This window comes from Siphateles boraxobius, unplaced genomic scaffold, assembly GCF_051911475.1.
Source record: "Siphateles boraxobius isolate OS27281-9 unplaced genomic scaffold, OSU_SipBor_1 6, whole genome shotgun sequence".
In the NCBI taxonomy this organism is placed as follows: Eukaryota; Metazoa; Chordata; class Actinopteri; order Cypriniformes; family Leuciscidae; genus Siphateles; species Siphateles boraxobius.
In genome coordinates, this window is record NW_027509186.1 from 33,117,144 (window position 1) to 33,132,698 (window position 15,555).

At 38.0% G+C, this 15,555-nt stretch overlaps 1 protein-coding gene across 3 annotated transcripts in view; it reads left to right on the forward strand.

Moving 5' to 3' along the window:
- The first annotated feature begins 202 nt into the window (after positions 1 to 202).
- The window catches only part of cadm2b (cell adhesion molecule 2b), a 232,631-nt gene continuing 217,278 nt past the window's right edge, over positions 203 to 15,555 (forward strand). For 2 of the 3 annotated variants that reach the window (XM_077207051.1, XM_077207050.1), the window contains exon 1: positions 220 to 457. In XM_077207051.1, the coding sequence (XP_077063166.1) occupies positions 397 to 457 (61 nt within the window). In that variant the 5' untranslated portion in view covers positions 220 to 396. Of the gene's footprint in view, positions 458 to 15,555 lie in introns of all 3 variants that reach the window. The other variant, XM_077207049.1, reaches the window with a different exon arrangement.

Here is a 15,555-nt window from a genome sequence, read left to right on the forward strand (position 1 = left end):
GCTGGTGTCTAAAGTGTAACAAAAAGTCAGACAGCAGCGCCAGAAAGTTATCAGTGTGATCAATCAGGGTGATCAATTGCGCATTCACGCTGGTCTGTGTACTATCGTTAAGGCGTCTCCATGTGTCAATCTAGAGTGGGCGGGACTCGCGTCTGCTGCGGCGCTCTGGAGAAGCAGAGACTCAGGCAGGGGCTGAAGTGCCACTTTCACAGCATTTTCAGTGCGGGCAGCATCTTCTCCCAGCCCCGGGTACAGTAACTGCTGCACGCAACCTATCCTCCAGATCGGGACAGGAGATTCGGGTTTGCGCCATCCATGCGACTGAGAGCGCACCATCCACCTGGATAAGCAGCATCAGTGCAGGGAGAACACGGACGCAAGCATCGCCACAAGAATATGATGCTCCAACAGCACTTGCTTTTCGTGCTCTACGGCTTCTGTGGGATTGTCATTAAAGGTAAGAACCCTGGGATGTGTGTGGCCACAGTTGTGTGATGCCCTCTGGGTGTGGTGGGAGTTGGCTGGGAGAACATAAATGCCAGTGTGATTTAAGCACACATTATCTCAAGACCTCAATTGCACCAGGGATAATATTTCAGAAATAGCCCGTGCGTTTGGACAAGTCAAATACACTACGTGTGTGTTCTGTGGCATGATGATGACAGTGCAGATTTGAGTTCAGTGCACATTCTTTTACACGCGGGATCAGGTGTGTGGGAAGTTGTTTGTAGTTAATTCAATGATGTTTGTGTTCCATCATCTATCAAATGAGCAACTTTAGACACAGAATGTTTCGGTGGGCATGTGCCCGCGCTCCAAATTTATGAATATGGTTCGCATACGCAACAATTTATTGCTCACTGATCAGTGTGCGATTTGATGCGTCTTTTTGTTTGTGTTTATCAATTTCTGAACTTTGTGAACACTGATTCAATAACGATCTCATTGTTCTAAATCGATTAATGCTTCATTGTGATATCTGCAATGTAATCGCAGTTACGCGTAGGCTTGCGGTTTCAGGGTGTGATTTTATGTTCAAAACAAGCTGAACTTATGCTTAATGCAAGCCCCACAGTGTTTTTTCTTTCTTTCTTCTCACTATTAGTTGGCCAGCACTGGTGTAAGTTGGGGATACGCGCGTTTAAAACGCATCTAACTCGGGTATTTGCTAGATTCTACATCTTGGGGTCGTCGTAGCATAAGATTTTCTTTCCGAGACGCGCACTGTGCAAGTAGCTACAGACTGAAGATATGGCTTGTGCATTTATTTACAGTAGCGATAACTATTGTTATATAGCAAGAATACATAGTGTGTATATTTATATATAGCTACCAGGAACATTTCAGAACGGACAGATGTTCATGGATCTCTGGCGGGCAGAATGCAGCGAGCAGGTGCGCACTGCTGTCCCACTTTGACTCTCTGAATCCCGCAGGCGGATCGCTCGCAGCCGCGCCCCACGGGTCACACAATCTCACAGTACTCCGTCAATCACACACCATGGCATTTTCTTTTCCTATAAGTTCCGCGAAAGGATACATGCACAAATAATGGAAATAATATCCATTCTCTAGGTTACATCTGCCACTGCAAGAACATGACTCACAGCTGCTGGACCTTTATCGACCCAGAGAGTCCATAATATATGTCTGCCTAGAGAGTCAATATTAGGCCAGGTTACACTATTAATATTGATTATTAATACAGTAGATATGTCTCAGTATTGTACACCATGCACTGGGGGAGTGTTGTAACATATTTTGTTTTACATTATTTGTGTGTGTCTGTTATGCACTATGTGTTCTCAAATTTTGATATAATATGTTCATACTTGTCTGCTACAAATTAGCCATTTGTAATCTACTGCTTATTCCTAAACTGTGTAAAGTAGTGTCTATATAACATTCTGATGTTACAAACTACTTTTTTTTAAAATTGATTTATTGTGGTAATCAGATTTATTTGTCGAAAAAAATGTGTATGGCATCCCCCATCACCACCCGCCCCCATTCAATTGCATTTATGAATATAAAATGAATATAAAATTAGAAACAGATTAAAAAAATATAAAACTCTAAAACTCTAAAATCATGACACACACGCACACACACACACACACACACACACACACACACACACACACACACACACACACACACACACACACACACACACACACACACACACACACACACACACACACACACACACAGTCATAAATTGCTTATGCTTAGATTATGAAGCATACTCATGACATCTATGTTTAACACAGCGTGAGCAAGGAAAACAAGTCGATATGAAAAATATGTACTTAAAGTAATGTTACATCCAAAAGAGACTTAAATGAAATACAACAGTTTAAAAAAAATCTGTTTATAATCTCTGTTTATTTTTTCTGACCTGGACCCATTACTGCTGCTCTAAAAGCTGCTGTCGCATTCAGACAGGATCATCGCGGGTCCTTTGTGACCAAATCAGACCAAAACACTGCAACGAGAAGTCACTTTTGAAAGAGAGATTTACCAGTGTGCGTCTGTACTCTTAAAAGCCCCCGCACTCACTGTTTCGTAGATGGATTTGAGATATGTAAATGTTGGCAAATGTTAGGTTTGGCAGTGTCTGTGCTGACTACAGATCTGTATAATTACTCCTGGAACTTGGCATGGATCAAAACCAATGATCAACTTTTTTCTTGATATTGGTTTTCATGTGTCTTTGAATTATCTGCCCTTTGCGTGGGGAACGTGATTTCACCAAGTACATGTTCCTGGATAAACACCTTTGATGATCCTGGAACAACATTCCAATCAACCAATCAGATTTGAGGGTTAAAGTTGACAGTTCATGTCAAGTTTAGGCTAGGTTTTTAGGGTAAGGACTACATTTTCAGACAGGACTGTTGTTCCATGACTTGGCAAAATCACGGTGACATACCATGGCATTCCCTCAATAATGGTCATAAATATGTCGGGTGTGAGGAAAAGGTTATGATATGATATTTATATAGTTTAAACATATGAACATATTGTGTGGATACTAGAGAATTTGTTGATTTCTGATGATTCCAGGTCTGTAGTTTAACACCCAATAACATGATCTCAAATCAAAAACCTGATGTGAAATGTTCACTTTCTTAATAAAAAAGTCCTTAATATTGCTTCAAAATTGTACCTCTGGTAAAATAGTGATTTCATCTTTTTTGGCTTATTATAAAATTGGCTTTTAATATTATGTTGTTATCATACACATCATACACAATTGCAAGAAAAAAAATCTGACTAAAGGTGCAAACGCATGCATTAAATGACAAGGATATAGCAGGCCACGTGAAAATTACATTTTATGAGCACTGTATTATAGCATATGGTTTAGTGATGATAATAATAATACATTTCAAGCAATCAAGATTTATTTTTTTATGTAAAGAACAGAGTTGGCTTTATTTCTTAGTCTCTTGAGGTTTGCGTACGACAGTTAAGTAGCTCTTTAATGCTTATGTTGCTTATATAAAGTCGATTTGATAGTAGCTTGACTTGTGAAGTTAAAGATTATACCTGAACCTTTCCAGTTTAATGCGTGAAACATCCAAAATGGTAACTCTGAAAAGAAATTTAATAATTTATAACCCAAGAATCCCTGCCAAAAGCTGTCAGTTTTTTTGTTCACCAGCTTGATTCTTATCCCTTCTTCAAATGTGAACCAATGTGCTGTAGCTCAGTCTCAGTGCTTTCAGTGAAGAACAGACAGTGCTTAGATGAATATTTTTGCATGGAGTTACTCACTCAGCTGATTTATCAGTTTGATGGAATGATTTCCTTTTAAGACTTAATAAGAAGTGATAGATAAACTGTGGCTGAAGGGTCACATTCATGCAGGGATGTTCGAGACTGAGTCAGTGTTCTCTGATGAGGTTTTTATCCGCTGTCTTGCATAGAACAACGAGAAAAGGCCATCAGGGGTTAGTAAGAGAAATCATCAGATTAAACCAGTACTGATCACCAAGAAATATATGTGATGTCTTGATCTCCAAAGAGAATTGCATAAAAGACTGACTTCAGATGTCATTTTTTTAATGACCGAACCACAATATGTGTCTTATTTTGCTATAGGTCAGTGATTCACAATTTTTTTTATAAATAAATAAATAAATAAATAAATAAATAAATTATATATATATATATATATATATATATATATATATATATATATATATGTATTTATAAAATAAAATAAAAAGTCTGGCAGGCTACTTCATCTGTAATAATGACAAAGCTGCTTGTTTTCAAATATTTTTTTAGTTACAATAACTTCCAGTGTCAGCAGAAATTTTTAATTAATTATTAATTTTTTCGTTCCTATGGAAGCTTATTTCCACCACAAAAAACACACACTTTGTTAAATCATAATAATGGCATAAAATATCATTAAAAAAATCACAATTATGACATAAAATTCAATAAAAAGAGATAACAGCTCTTAATTTTGACATATTAATTCTAAACTATGATATACCCTGTCCTAATTATGAGAGAGTTGAAATGATCACACAAATCGAAACGGATTAAAAAATAATTATGAACATTTATTTTGACAATTTTTGTTAATAATTTAAACTTTGTATCTCATAATTTGACTAACATTATGTATGTCATAATTTTGACTTTTTATGTGAATTTTATCTCATAATTCTGATTTACCAAAGCACATTTATTTATTCATTCATTTATTTATTTATAATGATTGATTGATTAATTGGATTGATTGGTTTGTTGGTTTGTTTGATTGATTGATTGATTGATTGATCTATCAATATGGATTGATCTATCAATGTGGGTTTCTAAGTATTCCAGAAATTTCTATGTGTAAAAAGGATTACTGAAAAAAACAAATATTTTTTTACTCACAAAAAACAATTAAAACTACAAATAATTTGGAAGTTTGATTAACTAGAGAAATGTTTATTCATTATAGACATTTCCATGACTTTTTTAAATTAATATTTTGTGTATTTCATTATATATAATTACTACATTATATTTATTATTATATTTTCATTTATATTTTGGTTATATATGGTGTATTGTTTGGTGTCTCCAAAGCCGTGTGAACCCTGGTTCTGAAAATATTTTTACAGTTGTTTCTGAAGGGTTAATTAAAATAAGAATAATATTAGTTTACAACTTTTTAAAAGCTTTCTTATTTTTAATCATTTAAAGCCACGTTGTGGCCCCCTTTGTTGAGCGCCACTCCCATAAAGGGACAGATTTAACAGCATTATGGGAATTATTAATGTGAGTGGCTCATCTTTTTTATTGCTAGATGAGAAGAAAGGGGTCAAGAAGTCATTGAGAGTTAGTTGTCAGAATCAATCCTGCATCTCCCACATAAGCACCATGACTTAATGGACTTAATGTGTCACTTACCGCTACACCAGAGGTCCGTAAAGCTCACCCCGTTGTCATTGCTCTTATATTTCATTTGAAGCGTAAAAGCGCACTTGATATTTGCAGTCCCTTTCACTTCTCCACGAATCTCGCACACCACAGATCAAAACACTGCTGCATGGTGTCTTAATAGCTATATAAAACTTAAGGTCTCCAATTACATCTGTGACCAGACATTTAGGTCAGGGCTTCACTTCACCCCGTTGTTCCTCTACCGTCATATTCCCATTAGAGCAGGTTCTTTCCCACCAGTTAACAGTTCACAAAAAAAGACATTTGTAGCTGGCTTTCTGTGAATGTGCCATACAAATTGGGCCTAAGGGACTAAAAAAGCCCCCGAAACATCTTGTGGCTCAGTTGCCCCAGGGCCCAGCTAAACGTGCGGATAGATCCTGTGTCAGCTGAGCGTTTAAGGTAGTGTGTGTCGGCAGCTGAAGTGCAGCGTTAGCGCATCACAGCGTTTTGACGTGAGGTGTGACGGGGAGAATGCTTTATGCTCTCTCCTCGCCATGGAGGGTTAGCTTATCCTAGCAGAATGGGCTGTAAGCCGCTGAGTGCCGGCCATGGAGCTACGCAGTATACCGCCGCATATCAGTAATCCAGTAAAGGGAAATCAGGCTGTGTGTAGAGAGAAGCCAAGCCTCTATGCTTTGTGCTGGCTGACAGATCTACATCTGTACAGATGAGTCACAGAAGCGCTATGAGGTGGTGGGGTGGGGGGGTATGATATTAAAGAGACATCGAAAAACAGCAGAGAAGGGGCCTGGATGACAGCTAGTGTTTTATTGTCTTAAACGAGGACGAGTCTTTTGTATTTATTGCTGTATTTTTAGAAGCATCATCATCTCCTGTTGAAGCCTGTTAAAAGATTTTTAATAAGAATGTGTTTAATGCTTTGCGCATTAAACACATTCTTATTAGTGTGGATAAAAAAATCAGTAGGGGATAAAAATGGGGTAAGATGTGCTGCCCCCTGACTTTTATGCCCGAGGATAAATTCTATACTAAAAATATTCTATATAAAAATATGTACCACGTATGTTGGTGCATTGCCGATTTATAAAACCATGCAGCCATGAATGATTAAATCAAGCATTTTCCAGTCAGTGTGGCAGATGCAGTGTTATCTTATTTTTTTATAGAATATTATAGTATTTATTCATATTCTGAATGAGCTTTTCAGTTTTGGTTTGAGTAATTTTATGTTTTGCCATTTTTATTCCTTTTTTTATTTCTATTTAGCTTTAATTTATTTATATTTTTAGTAATTTTAGTACTTCAACTTTAATGATGTCAGGTAGTAGCCAATGCATTGTTTTTAAAATTGTATTTATTTGTTTTATTTTACCAAATTAATATTTTAAAATAGTTTTAGTTTTAATTAACACTGACAGCACTGGCCAGAGGCTTTGGGGTAAGTTGAGTCAGTTTCTCAAATAATAATATTGAATGGTTTTGGAAGGTTTTTATAATAAAACTCTTTTACTGACAAAATCTTTGCCTTTAGTCTAATACCAGAATGTTAGGTCGCTTTCATTAACTGTGGATTAAACATGCAACTCCCTGCAAGAAATAAATGATGTTTTTAGTAAAATGATTAGACTGAGATTGGCCGTTGCCCAGAGGACCGTCACGTAGGCTGTTGTAAAGCCTTCAGGGCAGGTGAATTACTTCATTACGTTTGTGTAATTGCACATGTCCGGGTACAAATGTGTTGGATGCAGATTCCGTGCGAGTTCATGCTTATTGGCTCAATGTTACTGATTAATCTAGATTGTAGAGTCTTTCGGTTCGTCCAGTCCTAACTGCGACCATTATAGCGCGACATGACAGATGTCGTAATGGCATGTTTGTGTCTGTAGGCTGTAATAAGGGTTGCTCTGAGCAGATTCAGATGTAAGTGCAATTAAAGTACTGCGCCTATGAAAGACTTCAGTAATGAAAGGACAGATATTCTTCGCTTGAGAAGACCATAATAACTCTACTGATAAATGGTGCAGTGACAAGCACAATTAATAAGATCACCTACCTTTGGGCAAACAGACATGATAATTAGCTTCTGTTGGCGATCCATTGGCCACAGAACAGAGAGAAGCATTTTGGGCATTTGATATTACGTCTGTTCTCTATTCTTTATCTCTAAGTGGAGATAAAGGGAAAGTTTCTGAAAGTGGTTCAGTATTGATCCCTAGAAATGCATCTAAACCTTTCCGACTCTTTTATTTACTCTGCTATTTGATTTATTAAGTATCATCTCATAACTGGTTAACTAATAGGAGGAAAGTCCTATTAACTTCTTAAGAGGAAAGTAACATGAAAGCAGCAGCTGCTAAAAGAGTCACAGCTTGATAACAGGATGTGCAAAAAATGCAGATGACTTAATTAGTTGTTTACCGAAAGCTTCAGACACTAAAATTACCTGATTGTCACCCCTGCATTTCTGTTAGTACCACAACAAAATGATCAGCAAACTGTTGTCTTCTCATTGACACTGCCATTTCCTTTTGTTATGTCCAAATGACTCTTTCCTGCGAAGCCTTATTACTAATTAATTCATAGATGTTTTTGTGTATATGTCCCAGTCAGGGGTGCCTTAAAGAGGGGAAGAGTACAATTCTACGGGCCCTTGTCAGACAGGGGACCCTTTCGGCGCTATCGCGGAGACACGCTCCCTCATCCACCCCCCAGACAGAGAAATTAAGAGCTCTGATGCCCCACCACTGACGGAGAAATCCAGTCGAGAAGTTGCGGTCCAGAAACCCAAACGGTGCACCTGATCCCAGTTCTTTAAAGGGGTCATATGATGGTTCTATAAAGAACATTATTTTGTGTATTTGGTTTAATGCAATGTGTTTACGCTGTGTTACGTTTAAAAACGTTATTATTTTACACATACTGTAGGCCTACATTTTTGTTGGTCCTCTATGTCCCGACTTTCTGAAATGCTTCGATTTTTACAAAGCTCATCGTTCTGAAAAGCGTGGTGTGCTCTGATTGGCCAGCGATCCAGTGCATTCCAGTGATTTGCCCAAAAACCTTAAGCGTGTGACGGAAATGTCACGCCCCTTACCATATTTGGAACATCAGCTCCCAAACCAATAATGAAGGTGACAATGTCGGTACTACCTTATCAATTCGAGCCAGAATCTGAACCGGAAAATGCAGATGACCAAGCTGATCGATCAACTTCGCCAGCGCAACGGGACCAGATCGTATCAGATTGGTAAGGTTTTATTTATTTGAGGAGATAATTACTGATTATACTGTCTTTTTACGCGTCCCGCCGCGCTACGGGTGTGAGAACACTAAACATAAAATATGAAAACAATATTATTGTCTGTGATTCAGAAGCGCCACAATGTACATGCAAAGATGGAATTGCCCCACTTTCTAGAATCAGACTTTGTAACTTTCCCATGTTCTGGAAACAGTCCTCCGAAAAATGCGCAGCACACAGTCGAAAATTTTAGTTGTACTGTTCTGGAACAGTGTTGTAAATAAAGCATAAGCCCTGTTGTGTCATCTTTTGGAAGTCCAAACAAAGTTTTCTTCACAACATGGCGGTGCCGGCGGCAACAGTAATACAGCGTCATTTGGGTGATGTTATGAAACTCTTGAGCCTTAACTTTTATAAAGAATATCTCTTTAGGTTTGACACTTTGAGCTTTGTAACTCGGCAGATCTCATACATGCACAAACAGCTAACACACTAAAGAAAAAGAAAAACAAGAAATCGCAGACCAATTTGGAGTAGACGTCACAGTTACGTCATTTGCAGCTGCGCGCATAGCGGTGGCAGAAAAATAGCGGTAACAAATGGAGGACAATGGGCAAAATCCACAGAATAAGAGAAAAATGTTTTGTTGTGCCTTTGTATGTCAGAATCGCTATGCTTCAATTTTATGGAATTCTGTCATTGAAGACACCCTTTTAAGTGAACGCAGACGTTTATGTTGCAAGTCACAGACTGGACTGATGATACCTGCAATGATTTTCTGTCTTTAGCACTCAAAAATAGTGCTAATGAGAAACTCTTTCAGTCAGTTGAAAGTTAACAGACTCTTGTATCTCAAAGGTTAATTACTTCATGATGCATGTTGAAAGTCATGTTGAAATTGTATTGTATAAGTACTGTAGAGGTTCTATGGAAGCTCGTTTCCATTTTCGAGTAAAAAAAGAAAGTTTAAATTAAGAAATAAAGCCACACTGCGAGATTAAATGAAACCTTTGAGTTGAAAACAATGCGGAACAGTTGCGTCTGCGAGACACTTTGGAGTTGTTTAGAGTCTTTTGAATCTTGGCTGAGAATGAAGCAGGGTCTTCATCTCATCTGTTGTCTGACCTTTAAACAGAGTCCCTCACCATCTCTACTCTTAGAAGAATGTCCTCACACAGCCTGCGGATGAGAACCACACAATGAATCTCATTTACTCTGCAACACCGAGCTGCTCTGCTTTTTATTTCAGTGGCCTCGCCATGAATTGAAGGAATAGCCATCCGTGCTGTTTTTACCAGCTATATATCAGTGATTCACTTGTTATTATGCTGCAAATCGAGACTAATATTATGAAATAGGCCTGCAACAAACTATTTTGATTACTTTTTCCTGTAAAGAAGTAATGCAATGTCTTCTTTATATATAATACTATGTCTTCATTTTTCATTAATTTTATTGCAACAAAGAATTCCATCGTTCAAAAAAAATGTTTTTTGTTGTGATCAAAATGATTGCCCTTCCTTTTCCTGCCATTCTACATTTGAGTGACAGGCATATGCAAACACTCCATTTCAAGGTTTACTGCAAAGTGGTGTCACTGACAAAAATATATTTCATGCACAGCACAAAAACTAGACTAAGAAATTAAACATGTTGTTGACTATTTCATTATCAATTTCTGTAGGTTTTATATATTATACACTCTCAAAAACCTGGGTTAAAACCACAGAATGTGGGTTGTTTTCAACACAGGGGCTGGATAAATATAGGACAGAACACAATTTGCTGGGTTCATTTTACCCAGCAAATTGGGTTGTTTATTTAACTCAGTATAATGGGTTGATTTAACCCATAGTGGCTTGATTCATTTTTACTATAGTACTAGCTTTTTTTCTTTATTTTTAGTTTTGTTTTTACTTCATACATGAATGTTTACGAATGAACTTAAATCCTCTAAACTTAAAAAAAAAAATACTCCACAACCACTGGTTTGCATGATAATTCCTATATTTTTGATAAAAATTTACAGTATAGCATACTTTAAATAGTTTTGAATACATATTGCCTACATTTAAGCTTGTTTAACAACAATTAGAAGTAAAAATTAAACATTTAGAAATAATTCAAGGGTAATTGACCAGTCTCTGTTGTCGCGTTTCCACTGTAACGTGCTGGATCTCATCAAGTTCACCTGGCTGGAGCCTGCAGATCGGGGCGGGGCTGCATGTGTCGCCCCGCCCACAACGCTTCTCATTGGTTAGTATGTTGTGCCGGCTCTTGTATCATGTTCGGCAGGGGAACTTCTTACTTCAGACCGCCGCCCTGCGTTTAACTCGTAGCAAAAATATGCTGTGACTGAGTCCATAACCTGTCCATTAACAATTAATGTACAGTTCTGAGAACACATTTTAACTTTCTAAGTATTTATATTCTGTATCTTTTTTGAATAAAATCATTAAACTTTATGCAAGGCATCAGGCGTTTCCATCAAGCGAAAAGACTGACGCAACACTTGTGACTTACATCACGCCTATGTTGCTTTGCATAAAATTAAACGATGTACAGAACAATCGTGTATGTATAGATCGGTAAAATAGGGTTTTGTGTACATTTTATTTGAAGACATGGCACCAATTAGACGGAGCTGCACTGATCTCTCCTGAAGTGTGTGTGTGTGTGTGTGTGTGTGTGTGTGTGTGTGTGTGTGTGAGAAAGTGGGAGCAAAAACATTGTGTCTGTCACTTAGAGAGCCGATTCTAATACTTGCAGTAAGAGACTATAAAGAGATAGTATCTATTTTGTCAAAACAGCAGTCAAAGCAAAGATACATGATGAGAGTAATCAAAAGCGTGTGGCACTACATCTCAATGATGCCGGTGAGGCAACATAATGGTGGCAGATGGAGATAACAGCAACTCAAATTGAAAGCGTAATCAAAGATTAAACAGGCAAAGGCGAGGGCTATTTAATAAGTGGGTATTGCTGTGATACAGGCATGGAGACGCGCAATAATTGATTTCTGTCCTTAATTCATTTGAGGAGACAATTTAATCTAATCAGAGAAGGAGGGGGCCTATGGCAGTACATCTGCTTGGTGGATGTAAACGACTTCATAACAGAGAAACAATGCAGGTGAAGAAATGATGAAATCAGTGATGAAAAGATAGCCTAGTGTTTAAAGTGGATTTCATGTTCAAATTTCTCCTATAAAAACTTAGTAGTGTCTACTTTATGAAAGTCATTGGTAGGCTATAACATTGTGGCTTGGTGTTTTCAAAACATTTGTATGTTGTAGAATCTGCCAAGTCCAGCACGGCAACAGTGGCTTTACCAATGGTGTGAGTTTGGGGCGTGGCTATGTATTTATTAGACCAATTGCAGGAAGGGAGGAGTGTTCAGGAAACCTGTTTGAGAAAAACAGGGTTGCAGTTCTGTTTGGCACAGAAATTACTTTAGTTTAAACAGGATTATTAAAGAGAGAAATGTCAATATCAGCATCAAAATGTCATTTGACCTTCACACCATACATCATTCAGAGGCCGATGGTCCTCTGCTTCACTTATAAGTGACACGTTACACTTGTGTGCCCAACTTTCTACAAAGCGAGAGGGAAAAGCGCAAACCTGAATTGATGCATGTTTATGTCCTGATATCGATTTGATCTTTAAAAAGGTTCCCACGGGTAAGCAAAGCGGGGGAAGCGAGGCTGAATACGTACAGATTTGCAACTGAAGGTGGTGTGGAGGTTTGTCGAGGGAAGTGAGGAGAGATGCTGAGGTTGTGTGTGTGGGGGACAGGATAAAAGCGCATCAACTCCATGACCTCGTAAAGGAGGATCAACGCTTGGAACGAGAACTGCATACTGATAACAAGGTGGGTGAAGGCCTGAGTGACTGAGATTTGTTGATGAAATGACCATAAAACGAAAATAATTTACAGCGAGAGCTGGCAATGGCTTGTGGGAGCGCTGGCTATGGGGCAAAAACGGAAGAGAAAAATCCAGTGATGAAAGTAAAGGAATTTATGCAACGCCGTGGCAATATAATACAACGATACACTCATTTGCCAAAGTTACTTTATTTTCCAGTCAATAAAAGGGATATATTTATATATCTCAAATGATTGCTATAAATCTTATTCAAACTAGGCTCACTGGAAAAACGTGCCTCTGCCTACATATTTGCGAAACTCCTAAAACGTACATACAATTCACTGCAGTTTCCTGCTGAAATTAACACTAGAGGCACTAAAACACCAACAACAATTTTTTATTCCTTTTTTACACAAAGGATCATTACCTTGCAGATTATCATTTAATAAAGACTTTTTTGAGGGGTTTCTAGCACATTACTATGTTATGGCCTCAAAACATTTTTACCACATGCATGATTTGTAAACTAATACATTTTGACGTTTACAACACATAATCAGCTCGATATATTTTCCTTTTCAGATTTATTAAACTTGCACGGTAATCTACGGTGCAGTATTGCACTTGCGATGTGAAGCGTTCTGTTACAAGCCCCGTGAAACACGAGTTGCGATAAAAGAGCTCAGAATTGCAGAAGCAAGCTAAAATGGCATGGTTGCTTCATCAAATTTGTTTTTAATCTTATGTTTGCTATTTCACACACTATTGGTTGGGTTTATTGTAGGTGGTACGTGATTTTCATACGGAATACAGGATAACCCTTTCATCGCCTTTTACCGGACATTTAATTTCCGAACTACCGTTCTACATACAACAACCAACGTAATAAACATTGCCAGATTCACGTTCATCTATTTCTGATCAAATTGAACACACTTTTAGTGCCACTCACTGGACATTTCGCACCACATCAGAAAGAAACATATACAATGTAACTATAACAATGTTTAAGTAGGGGAGATCTGATAATCAGGCAAAGAGCTGTGAATGAGAAACAAGTTTTGAGGATGACAACCAAATGAAAAGTAATTGGTAAGAAGACGCCTGCAGCAATTTCAGTGACAGATGGGCAGATAGTCCTAAAAATAGCAGTTTATTTAAAGATGGGCAGATATCAGCCTCCAGTTAAAATCATGAACAGCAAAAGCTCTGAGACTGATATATAACCAGAAGTTTCTAATAAAGTTTCTACTTGGTGTTGCTTCAAACTTTATTTTCTCCCACTCATCGCCTTTATATCACACGTTTGTTTAATTTGGTCTTTAGTCATCTTTAAGGAATATGTTTATACAAAACTCTGACATATTCTCTGTAACATCACTGCATTAACAGTAGGTGTTTAATTATACAGTTTTTTTCCAACTTATTATCTGTGGCCTTGGTGTAAAGCTGTAGACTGTCTTAGTTTTATTAATCTGACAGTATGTGGGTAGAAGAACACATATATAAATATATGTTCTGAAGATACTGTAAGGCGCCGTTAACAAACCACTGGGGTGGTGATGGCACAATGGATAAGACACATGCCTTTGGTGTGAGAGACCCGGGTTTGAATCCACTGTGAGACACTAATGTGTCCCTGAGCAAGACACTTAACCCCTAGTTGCTCCAGAGGCGTGCGACCTCTGAAATATAGCAATTGTAAGTTGCTTTGGATAAAAGCGTCAGCTAAATGTAAACATATCGCGACGTGCTCGCTTTTTCCAGGAGCAGCGAGATGAACTAAGCTAAACTTTTCAGAATGCCGCAAGCGCACCACAGGTCATGTGACAAGAACCAACCAATCAGCTTCACCCTTTCTGTAACAACATAGAAAGTCAGTCAACATGATGTGGAGTGTGCGGTTCATGGTTGCATAGCAACGACAGACAGGACGGGAGTGCTTTGGAAAAGAGACAACAGCGGCACAGCCGCGCCTTTTGACGCGTTTTCAGACGCGAAATGTGAACTGCCCCTAACAAATACATACACAATTGACATTTTCAAAAACTGCATTTGTACCACATATCAGCATAACTGAAGCCACAAACTGTGTTCATTTTTAATTATTAGCCTTCTAAGCTAACATTCTGTCATGCATCCCCTACAGTTAGCATGATAATCAGTTAACCAAACCCCTTTTTTACACTGCACACGTCTGCGTTCATTACGGCTCCAAAAAGGTTTTATTCCGTCCTCCACTTGGTGCCAACTCACACCAGAGCATTTCAGAAGCGAAGCTACTGGATGCGCGAGACCACGTGATTTGCCTGTCTGACGTGTTTTTTCTTGATTTGGGGGTTCCTACCAAATATATATTGGTGTGCAATAGAATTGGGAGTTTGCCCAGGGTGTTAATTTTGAAATAGATTTTTTGGGGATTTTCTTATTTTATTTTGTATTTACAGTGCGGTTTGGACGCGGCGTCCGTCAAAAATATACCGGGGGTCTAACTTTTACGTGTTCTTTAGTATGTTAATCAAGAAATTAAAATAAGTGTACTTCTTGCGACAGAGCTCGTAATAAAACAAGAATCAAGATTGGCTTGGCTTTTCGGGAATGAGAACACTGAAAGATTTGAAATGTTGTAAAACTGACGCAGAGATGGTGTTTTTATTACTCAACAGGTGAGTAATGTATTTTTATTGAACAGATTAATTGTCATGTGTAGCTCTCTAACAGAGTTGATCTATTGTGTAGGGTCATCTCATTATGGTTGTTGTAGCTTTGTGCTGGAATTAGTTTTTTGGAAGTACTGTACCGTGTCTATTAATGGGTAAAGCTACAGTAATGTATTCAGCTAGTCAGCTTGAGATCCTTTCCATCTAAACTGGTTACATCTCTTAAGCCTAGTAGTGAATGTTTTAGGAGCGGTAAGATAATCTCTCTCTTTTTTTAGTTATGAGAAAGAACCATATTCATCCACACAGTCACGCAGAGCCAAAGCTCAACCAAAAACAATGTTCTTCCGCAAAATGCATGC